The sequence below is a fragment of the Furipterus horrens genome, unplaced genomic scaffold (assembly GCF_987537825.1).
Source record: "Furipterus horrens unplaced genomic scaffold, mFurHor1.1.pri manual_scaffold_11, whole genome shotgun sequence".
Classification (NCBI taxonomy): domain Eukaryota; kingdom Metazoa; phylum Chordata; class Mammalia; order Chiroptera; family Furipteridae; genus Furipterus; species Furipterus horrens.
Window position 1 is genome coordinate 97,704,229 of NW_028327181.1, and position 16,560 is coordinate 97,720,788.

The 16,560-nt window shown below is 61.2% G+C and overlaps 1 protein-coding gene across 3 annotated transcripts in view; it reads right to left on the reverse strand.

Moving 5' to 3' along the window:
* The window catches only part of SEPTIN9 (septin 9), a 133,397-nt gene that overhangs the window by 47,875 nt on the left and 68,962 nt on the right, over positions 1–16,560 (reverse strand). For all 3 annotated transcript variants that reach the window (XM_090292879.1, XM_090292881.1, XM_090292880.1), the window contains one exon: positions 15,624–16,265. In XM_090292879.1, the coding sequence (XP_090149005.1) occupies positions 15,624–16,265 (642 nt within the window). The remainder of the gene's footprint in view (positions 1–15,623; positions 16,266–16,560) is intronic.

Here is a 16,560-nt window from a genome sequence, read left to right on the forward strand (position 1 = left end):
TCGGGCACAGTGGGCCAACCCTGCGACTTCTGGCTCCAAGCCGCACACACGGCTTTGTTCCACGCACAAACCCTGAGCACACGTGTAAGTGCTGGATGGGTGGGTGGATGGGCGGATTCGTCATCGGCCTCCCAACATGTGCCGGGTCCCTGGGAGTCCCTCGGTTACTGAACGCAGACACAGCACCACCCGAAGGCTGGAAGTCAGGCCGGCCTCAGGGAGCGCAGGGCCGGCGGGAGCTCCTTCCATGTACGGGCAGCCCCAGGGTGGCGTCCCTGTGGTTCAAACAGGACCAGGGGGGGCCGGAACTGCAGCCAGAGCCACACTCCGGGTGGGCAGCCACCGTGGGGATGCGGCCACATCCCCCTCCTGGCGCCGGAGGTGGGGGTCAAGGGCTCTAGGGCCACAGGAAGGGGAGGACCCCACAGCCTGCGGAGCCCGGAGACCTCCAGAGCCCGCTGGCCTGGCTTCCTGTGCAGCTGGGCTCTCTGCACACTCAGTCCCCAGGCCGCACGACCTCCCACAGCTGGGCCCATCTTCCCAGGCCCGTCACATGGTGCAGGTCAGAGCTGCTCTGGGGGGTGGCAAAGGGCCAAGAACGGGGCCAGGAACAGCTCCGGGGGCAGGGGCGGGGGCGGGGGGCGGTCACACTCCCGGAAATGGAAGAGAACTCACTGGGACCCGGCCTACCGTGCACAGGCCCTGCCTGCTGCTACCCCACCCCCCAATGGGAACCTAAGCTGGCCAGCGGGGAGCAGGGGTCTGAGCCTGTCCCCCCACTCCCGCCTCACGAGTGACTGCCGAGTTCCACCAACATGCTGGTTTAGCAGGGACTGGGTACACACTCATTCAGGGATCCAGCCAACCCCTGGTCAACACCGCAACCAAAAGGACTTCTGTGCACCTCTTCTCACTGATTCTCCCCAAAACCCTTTGAGGGAGGAGGGTGCCTTGCAACTCATTTACAGACAAAGAAACGGAGTCCTAAGGTGGGCTGTCCAAGGCAGAGAGGGGTCAGGGCTTCCTTTCATTAGTGTCACAAAGGCAACAGCAAACACCCAGGGCGCCCTTGATGGGCATCCTGGAGGTCAAGCAGGCTGGACTCTGCTTCCTGGGCCTTCAACCCCTCCCCGGAGGGGCCGCAGAGGAAGCACGTACCCAGGTGGGTTAGGAGGGTCCATGCTACCTGAGGGAACAACCGGTGGGTCACGGACCCTCCCGCTGGGCCAGCGACACAAACCCCGGGCCCAGTGACGGGCCAGCTGGGGCACTGGAGCCAGTCAGACCCTGTGCCCCAACGCCCAGCCGATTTGGCCACGTCTAGCTGTGTGGCCTGAACATAACTTGTCTAAGGCTGTTGAGCGGATACATCCCGGGGAGCCCCGGAGCTTGGAGCCCAGCCTTTGGGGTCGCAGTAGGCGGTCACGGGGATTAACAAAATACTAATGAACACCAGGAGGAGGGCCTGCGTCCCACGGTGTCCCGTTCGAGCCCAACGCTGCCCAGCTCTCACATCGGCAGGGACCAGCCAAGGGCGGGCCATCCCCTGGAAGAGTGTTCCCTCCAGGTGGGCGTGGCCACGGCCCGGGGCCGCGCCCCCCCCCCCCAATTATCCCAGAGCTGGCACCTGCTTCCAGCACATGTTTGGACTTTCCAGATCTTTCCTCCCCTCCCTCTGACCTTCCCCCACTCCGTCTCCGCCTCCACCCCACTTTCTTACTCATGCTCCCCTTTCATTCCTGTTCAGAACGAATATTCCAGAGGCCAAATGTGTCAGCTGGCGAGCTGCAGAGGCCGCCTGGGGGTGGGGGCTGGCGATGGCTAGCATGAGTCACGGAGAGCCGGGACCTCAGGGTGGCGGGCGGGGCTGAGATGGGGTCACTGGGCAATGGCAGGGGCCAGCCTGCCACCGCTCCGCAATCCGGACCTAGCCAGGGGCCACGTCTCTAAAGCCTCCTGGACAAGAGACTTCACATGCCTGGTCACACGGTGACAAGCACTGCCATGGGGCCTGCCGCTTTCAGGGGCAGGGAGGGGGCCCTGCTGGGTCCCTGGGCGTTCTGTGGACAGACACACGGGGGGCTGAGGTTTCTCACCCTCGCCCACAGCCTGGCGGAGATGCCGGTGTAATCTCAGCACCCACAGTGCTCAGCTGGCAACACCGAGTCCTGACTAAGATCTGAGAGGAAGGGAAGAGTTCAAAGGTGGGGGGGGGGCAGTTAGAGCTGTGTTTAGTAACCTTTGTTTTGCAGAGTTGCCCCCCATCCACTGAAAGGACTCTGGTTCCAAAGGGCAGGTTCAGGCCCAGGAAGCTGCATTTCAGGCGCAGCACTAGCCGGGGCTCTGCCTTGGAAACGCCAGCCTGGCAAGCAGAGGCAGGGCCCCAGAGGGCCGGCCATGAGCACCCTCTCCCACAGGACCTCGCCATGGGTGGCCAGGACCGGCCCTGAGCACTCCCTGGGGAAGGAAGGGCCCAGGGGGCGAGGGCAAACGGTCTGCAGGTCGCCCGCACCCCTAACCCTGCCCTCGCTGCAGCCTCCACCCTCCCTGGCCGAATGCTGGGGCCCTGCTCCTGAGGCCCAGAGGCCAGCAATGAATGAGGGGACTCGAGGAAGCTCCTCTCCCTGTCCCCTAGGCCGTGCTGATGGGCTGACCTCCCAGAAAGCCACGTGGTGGCCGCTACTGTCCTGGCCACCCAGCCTGGCCCGGGATGGAGCGTTAACAAGAGCGGAGACACCGCTTTCCCACTGGCTTCACCTCGACTTTCTCTCTGGTGCCCTGAGGGCCCCGCCGTGGCGTCCAGGAGGCGTGGACAGGCCCTGCGCTGGTCAAGGTGACACCCACCAAGAGCTGAGCCTGGCACCCCAGGGGGCTGGGCAGGACCTCTGCCCGGGGCTTCTGGGCTGGGGGACAGTGAAGAAGCAGCCGCTCTCTGAGGGCAGTGATCGTCCACTTCCGACCTGCACCCTGGTGGGGTCAGAGGAAGCCGCCAGGGAGAGAAGCCCCGCTCAGCACCTAGCTCAGCCCAAGCAGGTGGGTGGGGGAACCCCTTGAGCTCCAGAGAGAACCATCAATAAATAACCTCTGGTGAGCCTGCGAAAGCCACCCCTGCATGGAGGACAGAGTGCTTGGGGACCTGCTCAGGGCCAGGGAGCAAACCTGGAAGGCAGGAACGCTGGCGGACAGCCCAGGGTCTCCCACTCTTCCCAGGGCCGACCTGGACACAGCAGGGTGGTGATAATTCAGCCCCCTTCCCAAAGAAGAGGCGCCTTCCCCCAGCCCCGCCCCCACCAGCCCAAACGTCTCCTGTGGGCCTTTCCAGCAGAATCCAGGCTGGTCTTGTGAGGAAGGGCGGGAGGAAGACAGCTGGCTGGGCAGGGCTGCAGGGGCTGGGCTAGCCGAGGCTGGGTGGTCGGGTGATAGTGAGCAGCAGCGATCAGGAGGCTTCCAATCTGTTCCCACTCCCCCCTCCCCCGACAAAGCGGTATCTTATTGCAAAATCCAGGGCAGCGGAGGGGCTGGAGGGAGAAGGGGAATGCCAGCGTCTCTCTAACTGGGGATTTCTTTCATCTTGTCATTCACGGCGCCTTGCGAAAGCAGGAGGGTGCTGGCCTGCGCTCCTCAGCCTCCCAGCCAAGGCTTCATGCACGGGCCAGTCCCCAGGACCGGTGGCCAGCAGAGAGCTGCGCCCCTGCCTCTGCCGCCTCCCAGGCCAGCTGGGCACTAGGCTCCCCCAGGGTTCAGATCCACACTGTCAGCAACCGTGGGTCCGTCGGCCGGCGTGGGGCCTCTCTGGGCCTGGTTTCCTCATCTGGAAAATGGGACGACAAGAGTGACTCCTGGGCCTGGAACCCGGCCTCACCGGCTCAGCCTCGGCCACCCAGAGATAAGGGCTCCACTAATTGTTGCCCCAGGAATGGGGATCTAGAAGAACAATCAAGGCCTCCAGAAAGGAAGGGGTGGTGCTCGTGCCAGCTGGCAAGCTGCAGGGAGAAGGAGGGAGCCAGGGAGGAGCAGGAAGGTGCAGGAGGAAGAAGGGACAAACGGGAGGGCCCTCCAGGCCCCTAAAACTCCCCGGCCCCACCCCCCTGGGCCTCCTGGGTCCAGAATCACCCACCACTGGAGCCCTACCCTCACGGGCCTGCGGGCACAGGTGGGGCTGTCCGGGGGGGCCGTCTAATACAGGGGCAGGCACCAAGACGACGCTGGCTGGGGCCCCACACCACCCACAGCGACCAGGATGCAAATACCTGCCAAGAACGAACACGTGTGATCGAGGCGCAAGGACGGGGCGCCAACAATCCCGCTAAATGATCCGGGAACTCGTGGGCTAGTTTGCCGACCCAGGCTCTCCCGCCTGAACAGACGTGCATTTACATAAACTGCCGGTCTGACCCTGTTCATGCACCTGCCAGGTCCACAAAGCTGCCCTGCAGCATGACTGACCGCCCATCACCCTAGAGACACAGGAATGGCCAAGCCCCCTGCCGCCAGGTACTGGCATGGAGGGACAGGGGGTCCGCCCCCCCTGGGAGCCACAAGCCGGCCTCCCCAGCCCTGCGCCACAGCAGAAACGCACGGCACCCACAACCTGAGGAACACCGCCTGAACTCACCTGATGGGGTGAGGGGACCGGGCACCTGAAATCCAGGCAGGCCGCGGAGGGTTGGTGGCTCCAGGGCCTTGTTTTGGGAGGTGCCACCACCCTCTGTAAGCCAAGCCCTGTGTGACATGCCCTCTTTTCCTAGCAGGCAGATGCGCATTAGTGGGCAGGCAGGCAGGGAGCTGCCACCTAAGGAAGGCCTGACGTTAGACCAGAACTTGGGGGAAGTCATCCCGAGTGTGAAAATAGGGCCCCTTCTCCCCCCACCCCCAGACAGCGTTGTTGGACTGTGCAGAGAGGCAAACACTGCCCTGGTGGAGTGGGCAGGGGTCGTGCCACGGTTCAGGCATGCTCAGCGGTCATACTGCCCTTCTAGCTCGTTTCCTGGTCTGTAACGTGCTCCCCACCCCCGGGCACAATAACACCCCGAGTTCTGCCAGAGGGGGAGGCTGCATCTGCAAGTGTGCCCTGCCGGGGGTGGGGTGGGGGTGGGGGGCAGAGGGGAAAACGCCACAGCCAAGCCCCTCTGCCTCCTGGGTCTCCCGATCCCACCCCCAGAGAGGTGGGCCTGGAACGGTGACTAAGGCAGGCCAGCTTCCTGGGCTGGGACAGGCGATGGGGGGCTCAGAGGCAGGGAGGGGCCACCCCACCCAGCGCCCTGCCTCCTGGCTGTGTCTCCCACACCACAAGGGCCTCACCTCAGACCTGACGTACCCCGGAGCTGCGTCCTCAGGCCCAGCATGGAAGCACAGCCCACAGGTCTCAAATGACACTCTTGCAAGGGCCGGGCTGAGCCGAGGCCCCCTAGAAAGCACAAACGTGCCATTCTGCCAGCTCAGGGAGCCCCCCGCCACCCCCACACACACAAGGGAGGAAGCTTTTGTTGGAGCATCTGGGGACCTGCTGGGCCGTGAGGACAGGAGGCCGGGCTGCACCTCCTGGGCCTGGGAAGCTGAGCGCAGCGTTCAGGGGAAAATGAGCTGCAGCGGGACTCCCAGGGGGCCCGGCCCATGCCATGCCCACCTGGGGCCACACCTGGCCAGGCCACCCTCTCCAGGCGCTCAATTCAGCCTGTCTGTTCCGACAACTGAGAGGCCCCTGAGGGCAACCTGACCTGGGAGTTGGGGGGAGCCCCACTGTGTGTGTTATCTCAGGCACCCCTCCACCAGCAGGAAACAGGAGGGGAGGAACAAACAGAAACAGCAGCCCCGACCCGCCAGGTCTGAGAGGTGGGAGGTCCCCGCTGGATGGGTGCCGGGGGGCCCGCAGCCACTGAGCGCCCGCCTTGGGGCTCCGTGACCAAGAAGAAGAAACCCGACGGCTAAACCACAGCGGCCAGGCTTCCGTAACCTGCACACCTGTGCTGCAGGTGTCTCGGGGGGCGGGGGGGGGGGGCGCCCAACCCCACCAGGAAGGCCGGACTCCTGGAGCCCCAGGAGAACAGATTTGGGACTGAGAAACTTTGAGACATTTGGAGGCAGGAAACAAAGTTTTGGGGGTATCCGTACAAAAGCCCCAAATGAACATGAATAAAAATAATGGCTTCTATATAATTAGTTTCCATTAACCGTTGCCTGTCTGGTCAAAGGTCTTCCAGCTCTTCCTGAAACACGCACACTCGTTAGGCTCTGCGGAAAACTCCACATGCACCGAGCTACGTTACGTTTCTGTATCTGGTACCCCCCACACTGGCGTCCGATGCCTCTCCAAGTTCATGACTTGGAATTGGCAGATCCCTGCTTCCTCTGGCCCAGACACACAAGGAAACTGACTGTCAGGGGCGCCCTGCCCCCTGCTCCAAGGGACCAGTTCTGACAGCTGAGCCAGCCTTCCTGCCTCCCCTAACCCGAAGCCCCGTCCACTGTCCCCCAGGCCCGCCACCTCCGCCTCCGTCCTCAGCATTTGAGCTCCAGACCCGCAAATTTCCTTCTGCAAATCATCAAGGGCTTCTCTACCTGAGCGGCACGGCCACCAGGGTGGTGTGCGGTGCACAGAAGCCAGGGCTGACAGCACCTAGCTTTGATTGTGCACCTACTGTGGGCCCAGCCCAATCATCACCATAATAATAAATAAAATAAAAATGCTCCAGGCACTTCCTCATACTCATCCTCCCACAACCTGATGAGACGGGTATATAAATGGGAAACTGAGGCACAGAGACGGGAGACAGGCCCAAAACTGCAGATCGGGCGTGGTGGGCCAGAACCGGAATCCAGGCGGCCTGGCTCCAAACCCCGGCTCCTACCGGGACAGTCGCCCTGTAAGACCTTGAGAAGGTAGGGGCCGTTGTCACTCTCCTTTCACAGCTGGGAAACGAGGCACCACACAGCCTGTCAGCCCTGGGACGTAAACCAAGTGGTTCTTAGAGCACGCGGAACACAGCACATGGGAGCTCCACGTTGGGGTTCCCCACTTATCTGCGTCTCACGGACGATGTGATGGGGGGAGTCAGAGAGGCTGAGCGACTTCTGGACTCCGAGCCTGGTGCTCCGTGTGTCGCCCCGATGCAGAGCTTGAGCAGCCCGGGGACCCGGGGTGGAGGGTGGGCCGCCCAGCTGGCAGATGACGCCAGCCACAGGCACCCTCACTCTGCCCACCCCCGCCCCCTCCCCCATGGCCTGGGAGACCCTGCAGCACAGCGCAGCCAGAGCAGACAACCACCCTTCCCCCTGGCCACGCCCGCATCAAGGTCACTGTCCCTGTCTCAGAGGAGGCTGGAGTGCTCCTGCCCTTCGTTAACCCTGCGGCTCCCTTTCAATCTCAAAGGGTGCAGGGGACCCCCTCTCCCTACCATACTGTTTGGGGGGAGCTGCTCCAGCCTGCCCCACCGGAGCTTTCTGAACAAGGGCCTTGTTCTGGCCAGCGCCCTCCCGCCAGGCACTTCCCGTGTCCCCACTGACCCGCCCGGGCAGGAGCTGCACACACTTAAGGTTCAAAGCCAAACGCATCGGCTACACCACGGATGGACCTCGAGGCCGTCATGCTGAGGGAAGGAACCCGGCCCAGAGCCCTCACAGCGCATGTTCCATTTCTAAGACACGTCCAGAACGGGCAAACCTGGAGACAGAAAGACCAGGCCCTGCTTAAGGCTGCGGGGGACAGATTCGAAGGGAGCAGCAGAAGGGTCAGGGGCTCTCTGAGGGAAGGACAATGGCTAACGCTGGATGTGGAGAGACACGCAACCCCGTGAACACACTACCCACACTGAACTGTTTCCACTTGGAGAGCATCGTATGGCACGTGAGCTGCAACTCAATAAAGATGACTTTTAAAAAGGAGAGAAGTCCCCCCTCCAAAACCAGAAAAGACGGGTAACTCTCAGAAGGCAGCGGGCACACAGTACGGTGGGAGCTACCCCACAGAACTTTGGTTCCACTTGTGCGCACACACCTCACACACACACACACACACACCTGTCTACACACACGTGTGTGCTGGTTTGTGCTGGAACACGGACATTTTACGTGGGGCCACAGTCCAGATATGCTTGAAAGCTGTTCTCTGGGCGACATCAAAATGACGATTCCTGAACCCCGACCGCCCTTCACCGGCCTAGACCACTCTGACCCTTCAAGACCCACCACATCACCGCATCCACGTTTGGGGCTGGGGTCCTGGGCTCAACGCTCGCAGGACACTCGTCCCGCCGCACGGCACAGCGCCGGGCCCAGGGTGGCGGCTGAGGCGGGCGGGTGCATGGCGCCATCGCGGGCGGCTGGCCCCCAACTCACCCCCTCCACACACGACCACCTCTCAACGATCCGAGGGATATTAAATGACTTACAGGGTGCTTTCTAGAAAGAGCATAAACAATGTAAGAAAAACCTCAAACAGAACCATGGAAAAAATTTTTAAATTTGTAAAGTATGAGGTTCCCACCAAAGTATCAGGCTGCGATGGTTTCACGAGTGAATTCTTTAAAAGTTTTCACAGAGACGATTGTCCTGCTATGGAAGATGTTCCGGAACAGAGAGGAAAAAAGAAGCGCATCCAAGTTATTTTTGCTCAGCCGGCACCACACTGACACCAAAATTGATAAAAATAGCGCCCGCGTGCCCGCCCTGCACGCAGGAGACCAAGCCCACTTGTGTATATTTGTGCAAACCCTCCCATCCCCACCTCAGTGTTGAAACCCAAATAAATTCCAGTGGGTTGATTTCAGCACACAGAAATGAAGCCACAAAAGTACTGATTCCAGAACGCAAAAGCCTCTGAGCAGAACACGATGCCAAAGGCAAGAAGAAAAGAACCACCTGACAACCAAGAGGTTAAATGGCCGTTTTGAAGAATACACAAAGGAAAATTTAAAGTCAACAACCGGGAAAAAGCACTTGTAACCGGCTACCACACAGATGTACAAAGAGCTCTTAAAAAAAAAGATCAACAAGACAAGGATTAACAACCCACCTGGGAAAAAATGAGCCAAGGACAAGACTCAGCGGTTCACAGGGAGCCTCGGGAGCCTGGTCTGGGCACAGGGGAGAAGGCACCCCCCGCACGTAGTCAGACGCGCAGGCCATGTTGGCCTGGCAGCTCAGCCGAGGACACGGTGCGGGCTTCTCTGCTGTTTGGGCTCAACACGGCTCAAAATTTTAAATGCACACATCCTGGGGGCAGGAAGTGCACTCTGAAGGTCTACCCGACAGTCACGTGGGCACAGACGTAAATGAGAGGTGCCATCGAGGCCTCGTTCATCACAGGGGAAAGGGGGACAAGAGCGGCAGGACCGCAGAGCAGCTGGGACGCAGCCGGAGAGGCGCGTGCAGAGAGCGAAGGCAGCAGCACGACAGGCCGCGGGACAAGTAAAGCGGGGTGCAGCCTGTTTCCATCCGTGTTCTCAGACAGCCCCTGCAACACGGACACAGGTCTCCGTACACGAGCCCCGAAGGACCGGCCAAGCCCGCAAAGCCCAGCCGTGAACTGGGGCTCCCCGGGGGAAAGGGCGGGGGTCAGGAGAGACAGGTTTCCTTTCACATTCCATGTGATCTTTGTTTTTGCTCCTCTGACAACGGGCAAACGCTGTTTTTTTGTCCTTAGATAGAGGGAACGGGGGAGCAGGAGCTGGGGGCGCGGGGCAGAGCATTTAAGGACGAGCCAGGCCACCCCATCGATGGCTGCGTTCACAAACAGCTCAGGGATGCTGGAAGTACCCCTTTTATCCCAGCTGCGAGAGCATTAGTCCCCAGGCCTGTGTGGGGCAGGAAAAGGGTCTGAGGGAAGCCGTGCCCCTGGGCCATTTCCCCCACGAACAAGTGGGCAAGGCCTCCCAGGTGGTCCCCCACCTCACACTGTACACGTCACAGTTGTAACCTCTGTGGGTCGTTTTGGAGGGAAGGAGAGGGACTAGGTGACTTTCAGGGCCACTTCTAGTTCCAAGTCCTGGTCTCTCTGAACAGCACCGGGCCAGACTGGGGATTTCCAAACCGGGTTCCCCAGAGTCCTGGGGTTCCACAGAAGTTGCCCGGTAACAGCACTGGGAAAGGGGAGTGGAGGCCCTCCTTCAGCAGAGTACACCCCCTTTTACCCCCTGCCCTGCTCAGAGGATGATGCTCAGAACTGGGTACCAGCTTCCTTCACTCCATCACCTACAACCTGCAGCTCCGGGTGTTCCTGGGATGACACCCACAATGTCCAGGTCAGGGAAGGGCAAGTCGGAGGAGACACGGGTCCACGTTCAGCCCCATCAGGCCGGCATGCACCAGCCGCGCGGCGTCCTTCTGGCCAACCGCTGGATCCCAGGGCCTGGGCAGGGATGCCCACACCTCAGGCACCAGGTGGGGGTCTGAGCACACTCCTCCAGTGCTGAATGTGCCCTCTGTCCACACGGCACAGAGGGCAGCTGTCTGGCCCAGGCGCATCCCCCGGACAGCGGCCCCATTGTGCAGACCTCAGTTCCCAGCAGCTGTCCTGGGCCTGTGAGGCGGTGGGTGCAGGCATGGTCCCTCTTCGGGCAGCTGCCCTGGCTTCCCGGGATGCGCCCTAGGAGGCCTCCTCCAGTGCCATGTGTCTGGGGGCCGGGGCTCTGTCCTGGGGCCAGGCTGGGCTGTCAGGGTCGCAACGCCCCCAGCCGCAGGGGGCAGAGCGGAGAGTGGCCCCAGAGCCCGCCTCCTTGCCCAGCCCCTCCCCCGCAGCTGTGCCCGCTCTATTTACGGCACTTGGCAGCTGCCAGGGCCACATTCCCCAGATCACCCCTCGGTCCCCCTCACCGCGGGCTGGCAGGCAGGCAGAAGGGCGGGCTGGCAGCAGGAGGGGGCTCTTTTTCATCACTGCCCCCTCCTTTGCCCCATCGTGAAGGACACACCTGGGCCTGGCCACTCCTCCAGCAGGGTCCCCCTTCCGGCTTCCAACCTAGGTGTGAACGGGCCTCAGGGACAGCTTAGAGAAGGAGTGCCCCTTCCCCATGACCAAGGACATTTCCAGAGGGCTTTAGTTGAAGAGAAAGCCTATCAAGAGACTCGCTCAGTCACCCGACATCAACCTCACGCCCACGGTCACAGGTGACCCCTGGGGCCACCATGCAACGGGCACCTGGAAAACTCAGGCCACCCTGGGCCAGCAGGCCCAACCCTGCCCTCATCTGACAGAGAGAGAAACTGAGCCAGAGAGGTGGGGGAGCACAGTGAAGTCCTGGAGTATCAAGCTGGGACACGCCCGAAACCTCAGCTGGGCTCTGGTCGGGGACGGCCCCTCACCACCAGGCCCTGACCCCCTGACCTCCCCCAGGGTCTCCTACGAGCACCCAGCAACAGCAGACAAGCAGGCCCGTGAGTGAGTGGCCAGCGCCCGCCTTATAAGGCAGCCTCAGGAAACTTGGCTGGTGTCAGCTGGGCGCGGCAGAGCCAGCAGCCCGCCCCGCACGCAGAAGCCTGCCTGGGTTCCGCAGCCCAGCCGCACCCAGAGCCACCCATGCAGAGGCCGGGGGAGAACGGGGACCTGGGAGAAGAGGCAAGGCCGTTCCCACCCAGAGGCCAGGAGAGGAGCAGAGATGACGCGAGGGACAACGAGGAGGGTGCCAGGGGCCGGGACGGGGCAGTGGCCTCAGAAACCAAAAAGGCAATGTGCCAGAGTGGAGAGGGTCAGATCTGTGGCTTCTTATTTGACCAGAAGGGTATCTGCTTGGGCCCTGGAGGGTCCTCTGGGGTCCCTGCATCTGCCAGCAAGAGTGACAAGAGCCATCTCATCTTATTCCTCCAACATTGTTTTACTGAGCACCTACTATATCCAAGTCACTTAGTATTTTATGGGATCCTTAAAAATACAAAAATCAAACAAACAAACAAACAAAAAATAACAGCCCTACCCTCAAGTAACCTAGAATCTAATGGGGGGCAGAGAGCAAATTCAGAAGAAAATACAGCAAACGTTAAGAGTGGATACAGCTGGGTTACTGGTGAATTTTAGTTTCTTTCTAATTTCTATATTTTCTGAACTTCATAAAGAAAAGGTACTATGAAAAACTACTCTTATACAGTAGGAATTCTAGCAGAAGAAAGAAGCTTCATATACAAATAATTTACATTCCAAGCCAAACGCAAGATATTATACATGAGTAGATGCAAAAAGACCGGGAGTCAGAGGAAGTGAGGCTACTTCCAGCTAGTGGGAGGGCTTCATGGAAGAGGTGCCATTTGAGCTGGGCTGGGAGGGATGCGTAGGAGCTCAGAGAGCAGTGAGTAATGTGAAGAAGAGCCAAGTCAGGGGTCAGAATGTCATCTGTGAGGAGCGGGGGCCGGGGGAGACATGGAGGGACCGTGGCAGGAGGAGCTCAGGAGCAGGGCAGCGGCAGCTGGACGTGAGGGCGAGGGACTTGGAGGCCCCGGGTTGAGTGACCACTGAAGGCACAGAGTGGGCAAGGGTTTCATCAGCGCTGTGTGTAGGGAGGTCAATCTGGGAGCAACTCAGCTGGGTCCCAGGAGACCCGGTCCTGCACCCGCAGCCAGTCTCGATGGCTTCCTGGAGGCAGAGGCAGTGGGCGGAGTGTCTGATCAGAGGGCACGGAGCCTGTCCCTCCCTGACCCTTTGCCCCGCCCTGCCAGATGGCCCTCCTGTGGAAGGGGCAGTCAGAGCAGGGTCTCCGGGGTGGGGGGCTTCCTGGCGCTCTCCGCCCAGCCCCCAGAGGAAGGGGCCGGGAGTGCCTGGTCCACAGGAGAAATGGGCAGGAAGCGGGGCTGAGGGAGGACCGGATGTGCCTCTGGAGGGACTGAGCAGACCAGCACCAGTGGACGGGGAGAAAGGGAGACGCAGACGGAGCGGAGGCTGGGCAGGAACTCAGAGCTGAGCCCCCAGAAGCCCCCGCAGTGCATTCCAGGAACACCCCTCCATCAGGACGGCCTCGCCCTCCGCCTCGGGCCTGGACGCCCAAGGCCGAGCAGGTCTGGGCCCCAGTCCCCAGCCCTCAGGGGGCCTCGCCCGCGCCTCACCGGGTGACTCCTCTGTGACTTCTGCCCTTGGAAGAGGAAAGAGCCTCCCAAAGTGAGTCATCCAAGCCCCGCCTCCTGCACGGAGCTTCTTCCTCTTCCCAGTGTCTGTCCAAACCTCTCTGCCCTCTGCCCAGTCCAGCTACATGGGTTCAGCCTTAAGGTTCGCAACAGGTTTGGGTACTGGTCTCAGAGAACCCCGCCCCATGCAGCCAGTAAGACACGGACGGGGGTCGGGGCACGGGCACATGTGTGTACAAACAAATAGCACACCGCCCAACCCCCCAGCTGGTGTCAGTGGGGAGCGGGGGGCTGGAGGACAGCCTCGCTGGCCTGGGGCCCCTCCATGTGGAGCTGGACTCCCATCCACACAGGCCACACCCCAAGGGGCAGCAGGGTCGGGGAGCGGCCAACTACGCACGCCCGCTCAGACATTTAAATTCTTTCCATGGAGAAATTTCACAGTTCCCTCCAGTTCAGGTTCCCCAACATCTCTGGACAGCAGCCTCGATGGGAATGCTTTTCTCTCCTATTTTGCCTGGTTAAGCCTCCCAAACCTTAGGGGAAGGGGCCACACTCCTGGGGAGCCTCCCCACACGGTTCCCAGTCCGATCACCAACATCCTATGCCTGCACCCCCTGCTGAGCCAGAGCAGACCCAAAGACCCAGGGCAGCGACCCCTGAGCAGACACCCCTTTGCCCGTCCCTAGAGCCAGGCCCACCTCCTGGCGCATCCAGCACCAGCTGTCATCAAGACCGGGACGGCCTGGAGGTGACCATGTCCCAGCCACATCCTGTTTGACTGGGCTAAGTGTGAACACCTCACCCCCAGGAGGGGAACAGATCCGGTGCCAAAGGCCCTTGACCAACAGAAGACCAGGAGGAAATGGTCTCCCAGCCACTCCCCAAACACTGGCCGAGCCTCTGTCCTCACAGTGCACCAGGGAGTGGCTCTGCAGGGTCAAGTGTAAGGAGACGGGAGCGAGAACAGACTCACCAAGGACCAGGGCCGGAAGGGACCTCCACGGTCCTGTAGTCGGGCTGCTCAGTGTTGCCCAGCGCTGTAGAAAATTTGGGGGCTCACTCCCCCCAACCCCAACCTACTCAGTCAAATAAGTGTGCACGTGAACAGAACACAGCAGCTCACCCCACACTGCCACCCCATTGCAAGCCAAGTGCCCTCTGGTCCCCAAGTTCACTGACTGCTGGAAAAGTCTTAGTCAAAAATAATAACAATAACAGAAGGCAGTGAGAGCAGGGCCTGAGAAGATCCGTCCATGCCCACGTTCACAGCAGACGCAACGCAACGTCCACGAACAGAGGGCGGGCCAACGCCACATGGTCCACACACAAGGCGCGACACCAGCCGTGAACAGGAAGGAGACCCCGACACCTACAACCACGTGGGGACCCCTGAGCACATCCCGCTCAGCCAGGCACAAAAGGGTAAGTACTGTATGACTCCACTTTCAGGCGGGACCTACAGCCGTCAGACTCAGAGAGGCAGCGTGGATGGCGGCTGCCGGGGCCGGGGCCGGGGCCGGGGCCGGGGGCGCTGGTGTATGATAGGGCAGGCTCCCACCCGGGACGGTGAGAGAGTCCTGGAGGTGGATGGGGTGGCGGCGCCCCAGCAGCGTGAATGTGCCTAATGCTGCTGAGCTGTGCACTCACACACGGTTAAAAGGGTAAATTTTATGTTATGTGCATTGTAACTGTAATCAAAAATAACAATTTTGAAAAGGGAAATCAAAAACCTGGAACGTTCTGTCTGTCCAAGCCAAAAAACAGCCCTGGAACGTTTACTGAGTTCCAAGTCCTGAGACCAGAAGCAACTGGCTTTGACGAGGCTTACAGCCCAGCCGGCACCTGCACACGACCAGCATCCCAGGGGCCCGGTGACCCCCAGGGATTGGCCGTGCCTCCGCTGGAAGCTCCCCCAGTGGGCCAAGTCCATGTTTGGGTCCTCCGAGGATAGTACCCAAGCCCCTCACTCCCCTCCTCCTCCCCTTACCACAACATAGCTGTGGGCAGAGGTCATGGGGATCCCTGGCCCAAGGACCCCTTCCCAGTAGCCCAGAGAATCTTAGGGTACAGAGAGAAGGCATTCTTGTGTTCTCTTTGCCTCTGGAGGAGGAGGTGGAAGACCCGCCAGTGCAAAACCTCAGGAGGGCAGGAACCCCTACCCACACCCCTGAGCCTCGGCCTCTGCCAGGTACTCGCAGGGCTGTGGGCAATTCCTCCCCTGGGCCTAGTAACCACGGGAACGTCAGAGCATCTCCTCGGATCACAAACCCCCGTTTCCTCTCATTTCCAGGCCCCAGTTCCCCGCTGTCCTGGGCTCATGCAGCACAGTCCCGACAGCAGGTCCCTTAAAACCCAGAGGTTCTTTCCAAAATCTAACTCAAGTCCACCTTGCTGCATCTTGGTCCATCCTCCGTGGGCAGAAAGAACCGAGTCTGCTCCCCTGAGCCTTTGATCACTCACCCCAGTGCATTCTAGGTTTTCACAAAGCACTGCCCCCCACCCCCCAAGCTTATTTCCCCAGGATTCCACAGCAATGCCAGCCCCCGCCCCCGGTCAGCACCCTGGTCTTGGCTACTCACCCTCCTGTTTCCTGGCTGGGACCTCGGCAGGTGGGGGCTGAGGCCTGGGCTCCAGCCTGCTCTGCAGCTGGGACATGGCGGTGGGTTCTGAATTCTCCAGGGTCTGGGCTGGGGCGGGGGAGGCGGGCACCTCGGCTGACTTGGGCACCTGGATCTCCACCCTCTTGGGGGTGGTGTCAGTGGTGGGGGCGGCGGGCACCTCGGGGCTCTTGGAGACAGGGGTCTCCATCCTCCGGTGGGCTGGCTCCTGGGGCTTGACGATGGTGATCTCCGTCCTCCGGGGGGCGGGCTCTGGCGTCTTGTGGCTCAGGGCCTCGGCCCGCTTGAGCCCGAACCGGGACGGCCCCGGGGTGCTGGCGTTCTCCACCTGCTTGGACGAGATGTCGATGGAGATCTCCGTGCGCCGGGACACGGGCTCGGTCTTGGGACCCGACAGCTCGACCCGTCGCAGGGCCGCCTTGGGCGACCGCTGGCTCAGGGAGTCTACATAGCGGGCGGAGGGCTCTGAGTTCTTCACACCCAGGTCCTGGAACTTCTGGGTGGAGCTGGCCACAGTGGCCCGGAGGAGGGGAGTCTGGACCCTCCGGGGCGGCGTGGAGTTGGGCGTCTCGACCTCCTCGACCTCAAAGGACCGTTTCAAGGCTGAAAAACAGAGGAGGCCGTGATGAGTGGGTGGCTCGGGAACCACTGGAAGCAGCCCGCTCAGGGTGAGTGTTGAAAGGTAGCCAGCGGGGAAGCTGCAGCCAGGACCCCGGGCAGATTCACACCCTTCACCTCTCCGAAAGAAAAGGGGACAGCCCCCTTACCAGGGGACTCAGAGGCACCAGCAATCCCGTGTTCGGGGCGAGAGAGAAAAGGCTGGAGCCTGGAGGATGCCGGCCTCTCTGTCAGGCCACGACGTGGACCCAGCCACGCTGCCGCTTCGGATGGCGGGCTC